Source organism: Elephantulus edwardii, unplaced genomic scaffold, assembly GCF_000299155.1.
Source record: "Elephantulus edwardii isolate Elephantulus edwardi_28Jun2011 unplaced genomic scaffold, EleEdw1.0 scaffold00076, whole genome shotgun sequence".
NCBI classification, from domain to species: Eukaryota; Metazoa; Chordata; class Mammalia; order Macroscelidea; family Macroscelididae; genus Elephantulus; species Elephantulus edwardii.
Window position 1 is genome coordinate 4,051,308 of NW_006399826.1, and position 5,784 is coordinate 4,057,091.

At 41.7% G+C, this 5,784-nt stretch overlaps 1 protein-coding gene across 1 annotated transcript in view; it reads left to right on the forward strand.

The window, feature by feature from the left end:
• The window catches only part of ELP2 (elongator acetyltransferase complex subunit 2), a 57,102-nt gene extending 52,610 nt beyond the window's left edge, over positions 1-4,492 (forward strand). The window contains exons 19-22 of the mRNA XM_006889230.1: positions 1,888-2,009; positions 3,623-3,756; positions 4,292-4,405; positions 4,489-4,492. Coding sequence (XP_006889292.1) covers positions 1,888-2,009; positions 3,623-3,756; positions 4,292-4,405; positions 4,489-4,492 — 374 coding nt within the window. The remainder of the gene's footprint in view (positions 1-1,887; positions 2,010-3,622; positions 3,757-4,291; positions 4,406-4,488) is intronic.
• The last annotated feature ends 1,292 nt before the right edge of the window (positions 4,493-5,784 follow it).

A 5,784-nucleotide genomic window follows, 5' to 3' on the forward strand; every position in this document is an offset into this window, starting at 1 on the left:
TGAATCCTGCTTGAATTTCTAGTAGTTTTTTGCCAATGTACTGTTCTGGCCATTAATATCTTTTCAGCATGATTTTACTTAACATGTGATATTAATGATATTGTTCACTCATTTTTGCAGTCTGATGAATCACCTTTTTGGGGAATGGGAACAAATATAGATCTCTTCCAGTCAGTTGGCCAGGTAACAGGCCCATATTTGTTGCCAGAGACTGATGAGCGTGTCTCAGGTTGAATTTGTTTCCTGAAACACCTTAATTGATATTCCATCAATTCCTGGGGCCTTATTTTTTGCCAATGCCTTCAGTGCACATTGGACTTCTTTCTTCAGTACTGTTGGTTCTTAATCGTATGCTACTTCTTGAAGTTATTCAGTGTCACCAGTTCTTTTTGGTACAGCTACTGTGTATGTTCTTCCACCTTTTTTTTTTAGAGTTTCCAGTCATTCATTGTGGCACTTTTCTCCCTGCTCACCCTCTCTCCCTTTCACTCTTCTCCTTGAAAAGTGAAAGAAAAACTTACATTGTTATGCAGTCCCTCCCCCAAGTCCATTCCACTGTGCAGCCTTCATTCTGGACTCCTGTCCTGACAACAATGCCCAATCATATATCCTTTTTAAACAGTTCTTTCCTGCATCTGTTTCAATGCCATATAAATCATTTCTCCCCTCTTCTGTTTTCCCTCAAACCCGATGTCAGTTCTGTTTTACAATAGTGACCCTATTCGATATTTATCCTTTTGTGACTGAGGTATTTCACTCAGCATAATGTCCTCCAGGGTCATCCACTTTGCATAATATTTCATGAGTTCCTTATTTTTCAATGCTGCATAGTATTCCATTGTCTTTCTACCTTCTTTTGATGCTTCACACATCATTCAATATTTTACCCATAGAATCCTTCAGTGGTGTAACTCAGAGCTTTAATTTGTTCTTCAGTTCTGTGAGCACAAGCATTTTACATTATTACATTATTTTAATGGTGCTTTAATCTTTTTGATAATTCATTATAGAAGTCTGGCTAGTTCCCATATAAGGCTAAATGGATTCCAGTTTCTTCCAGTGGCATCAATTGAATCTTTGTGTTTGGATATTTGTCATCAGTCACTAGAGAAGGACTAGTCAGTATGAAACATTTTTTACTTGCCAGATAAATGCACGCCATCTTCTGGTGAGAGATTGGTCACTTGAACTTGGTCCATTACTTGTTGTTGTTGTTAAGTGCTGTTGGGTTGCCTACGACTCATAGCGACCCTGTGTACAACAGCCCTCAGCCCTGCTCTGTCCTATGCCAAGTCTTAGTGTCTCTGACAAACCCACGCCCATTACCTAGTCACTGAATCAATCCATCTCATCGAGGATCTTCCACTCTGGTGCTGTCCACCCACCCTTCCAAGCATAGTGTCCCTCTCTAAGGATTGATCCTGCCTTGCAACATGTCCAGAGTATATCAGACGAAGCCTCAGAATCATTGCCTCTAAGGAGCAGCTTGGTTTCACTCTCTCCTGTTTATTCTCTTAGCAGCCCATGGTATATTCAATACTCTTCTCCAACACCACAGCTCAAAGGCATCAGTTCTCCTTCTATCATCCCTACCCATTGTCCAGATATCTGATGTATAGTAAGTAATTGTGACTATGGCCTATATCAGGTACACCTTAGTCTCCTAAAATCAGTATTTATAAGTTGTTGGCTAAGTTACATGAAGCGTCGAGGACTCTCCTTCAGGGTCGCTATGAGTCACCTGTGACTCGATGGCACTTAATGACAACAGCAAAGTTACATGATGGATATGGCATTTAAGCACTTTGTTTCTGAAAGGTACAAAAGATTGAAAACCCCTCTGGCTGCTTTCTCTGCTTACTAAGTGGTGTGGAACGTTTCTTTCAGAGCCCATTTTTGTGCTGTTTGCCTTCACCAACACAGTCACTGGCGTGCACAGTAGAATTATTTGGTCTTGTTCCTGGAGTCCTGATGGCAAGTATTTCTTCACAGGGAGTCGAGACAGAAAGGTAATTAAAAAAACCCCAAACACCAAAACAAACAACTCAGTATTTTTTAATGTAAAAGGTAATGTTAAAAAAAAGTTTTAATGAAGAGTATAATCCATTCTCTTTGCCACAAGGTTTTTAATTTCCTGTGTTCCCTTCTATTAGATATACACATTTGTTTTGAAAACCATTCTTTTTAAATTATATAAGCCATTTTCAGTGGAAATTAAAGATGTGAACAGAAGACCTTCCAGGCATATGGTCTTTATCCGATGATCTCTATAGAAGAAAAGCTTATAAATGAGTGACTTTCACCTTTTCAATCAGTGATAGAGGAGAGCACCTAAGCCGTTAGCGAATCAAAACTGATTAGCTGTTCATTGTTATGTGCAGCTGAGTCTGTTAATAGGTATTTGCTGCGATTAGCTAATATTTGCACCTAATATTGACTGTTAATGGGTATAATACTAATAATTAATCACACCTAGTATTGTTATTATTGATAATCATCATTAATATTAGCTAATATTAAAGTTACTAATAATAGTAACTAATAATAATAAAAGTTAATATTAGCTGTTACTAGGTATTTGGAAATGACGCTTGTCCCGGTTCTCAGGGAGTAGCATCCGTTTTCCTCTTTTTTCTTTTTTTATGCTCATCTCTTTCCCTTTGTCTGCATTTCTTCTGAACCAGAGATGGTGAGGCAGTTTGGAATTTTCTGTCCCTGCCCTCTCCAGGGAGAACGGGCTAGCACCGGCATGGTGCCACTCGGGGGAAACCCTCAGTGGCAGTTGCTTATGCAGCTTTCTGTCACACTGTCCCTCTATCTGGCTGTTTCTCTGCCCCAGCACTGACTGGGCCATACTGTGCCAGCTGCTGAGGGAGCAGCACTACTCCTGCCCTTGGGTCGCACCTGGGGAAGGTGGTGCAGCTGTGCCTCCCAGGGGTGGGGTAGGTGCCTTAAATGGATACTCTGCATGCTCTTGGGAAAACCCTTCTGTTTGCTCAGACAAAGCAAATTTGGGGTCTTGCTTTGGGACTGATACTCTTGTCTGCTTTGGTGCCTGCTTCATTTCTCTGTGACCAGTCACACGTCTTTGAGACAAAAGCTTCCAAGGAAGCCTCATGTCTTACATGTGGGTGTCATTAAATTGAACTACCACTGACAGCTGAGCTGTACCCTGTGCAGTGGTGCTGTAGGTGGAGAACCAGGGAGGGGACTGGTGCCCATAAATTCTGTGGCAGCTTTGTGGGGAGATTCGTGAATTCATCAGTGCAGACTTGCCCAGTGGGCTCTCACTGGACAGAATGAGTGTGGTCATGAATCTAAGAGCGTTTAGACACTGTCTGATCTCTGGGTAGGGTCAGTCCGCCTTGGATAGCACACTTCAATAGACAGTTGAGGTCATACCCACTCATGCCTTGCACGCTGTGGTCTCTCTGTAATACTTGAAGCATTCTGAAACTCTAGAGCATGACACACAAATAGAAAAGCTAAATGGTTTGCTTGTTTTGTTTTGTTTTTCCATACAACAGAGTAAATACTTTAAATTATCTTTTCTATTGAAAACTAATGCATTGCTAGAAATCCTTCTGTGAAAAGCTTTACACAGTTTGGTCTGTCTTTTTAGGTGGTTGTCTGGGGCAAGTGCGACCCTGATAGTGACTCCTTCGACCACAGCATTGGCCCTTGCTCCTCGATCCTGGACGTGGGTGGGTCAGTGACAGCTGTCAGTGTCTGCCCAGTGCTTAGCCTTTCCCAGCGGTGAGTCCCCTCTGTGGGGTAGAATATTAACGCTTTCTGCTGGAGGATAATTTGGTTTCTCATTATTTAGCTTTGTATGATTTCACATGTTGATTCTCTTCGTTTGAGTTGCTGCTTTTTTTTCCCCACAATGTTCATGCTTCTCCTAAGAATTGTAAATTTAAAGAACTCTGTGATTCGGAGTATGATAGAGGAGTGTAGGAGGGTGGCCCCCAGCTTCTTACATCTGCCAAGTATAAGATTGTAGTGTTTTCTCTGTCCTAAGTGTCTTTAGTGGAACAAGTGTCCTTGCAAGCCAGTCACAGAAACAAGTCCATGGGCTTCCCTGGCCAGATTCAGGGGGGAATCTGTGTGTACTGTGCAGAGAGGCTCTTCCGGCTGAACAGGAGCAGAAGACCCACAGCCTCCTGGGCTTCCAGGGTTCTTCAGGAGGCAGGGGCATTTGGGACGGCCATGAGGAATTACTCGTAAAGTGATGATACAGATAACACAGTCATGCTCAATTAATTCCCTCTTCCTTCCCCCTGGAAAATAGGTACATTATTGCAGTAGGATTAGAGCGTGGAAAGATTTGTTTGTACAGCTGGAAAAAGACTGATCAAGTTCCAGAAGTAAATGACTGGATGCACTGCATAGAAACAACTAACAGGTACCTTCTTCCTGTTTTTATTTCCATTACAGTAGCTAGAAATGTCCAAATTCTTCAGGGGCAAATTTCATGCTGCTTTACAGATAGGGGTATAGAGCTCACTGTTTTACCCATTTTAATGATTTGGTTTTATATTTAATGCTTGATACTCACTTTATTTAGTTAGTTCCCTTCTAAGTGACTCTTAGAACTCTGGTGGCCTAGTGGTAAGAAACAGTGCTGCAGTCCTGAAAGCACACAGTTCAAATCTATCAGCTGCTCTGTGGGAGGAGGATGGGCAATCACCTGCTCGATTAACTGCCTCTGAAAAGCCACCAGAGGGTCACCTATGGGTCAGTTCTGACTCAACGATACATAGCAAGTGACTCTTAGTGACTTGAGCAATCAAATTCATCCTCCAAGGAAGGAGAACTGCTACTGAGAGTATTTGTCATCACAGTCTATGTAATCTGAAAGTGTGTCCTTTAAAAGAAGTACAGAAAATGTTGACATCTGTGTAACTTCCCAGAGTGAAGCGTTTGCGAGAGTTTGGGAATTTAGTGTGCTGATTTTTAAAATGTGTTTCAAGGTCATTCTTCACTTGTACCTTTATATACTGAAGTGCAACTGGTGATGGGATTCTCAGCATTTGAAAACAGAATCTGTGTGCTGGCACGTGCTGGTTGCCTTATAGTTAGTTGTGCTACCTGTCCAAAGGCAGGCAGTTCAAATCCACCAACCACTCAGGCCACCAGTGGGAGAAAGATGGGAATTTCCCCCGGGCAATTTGTAACCTTAGAAAACCCACTGGAAGGTCAGCTACAAGTTAGTTCTGATTTTTCAGTAATGATGGTTTGCTTTTTGTGGGTTTGGGTCCCCCCCCCCCTTCTGTTTACTAACAAAGACAAAGTGTTTTCTCATTCCTGGCTAAATTAATAGAGGATGTTGTATTTTCGTAGGGATTTGTTAATAACTTGCTTGGTAGTTTTCTGGATCTGCCTTTTGGTTGTAGTTAGAGCAGCATTGCTGAGGACCTTGCCCAAGTGATGCAGCTAAAGGTCACATCAGAGACCAAGATTCATCTGCTGTAGGACCTTGGTTATGTCATTGAATTGTCCCTGTCTTCCTTCATCCAGCAGTTAAAGTGAATTCCACCCATTTCATAGAGACAGCAAAAGAATAGATGATGCCGAGCATGTTTTCAAGTTGGAATTTAAAGTTTAGTAATATAAATAGCACAAAGAAAGTTAGTCGTTTTCTGAATTCTACTGATAATTGACCTTTGAGAGAACTGTCTTGTTATTTCTTGTTCTTCTTAGTAGTATCATTTAAAGTAAGTAAAACTCAAAAAACTCTGCTGTCAAGTTGGACCAACTCATACCTGACCCTTCATGGGATTT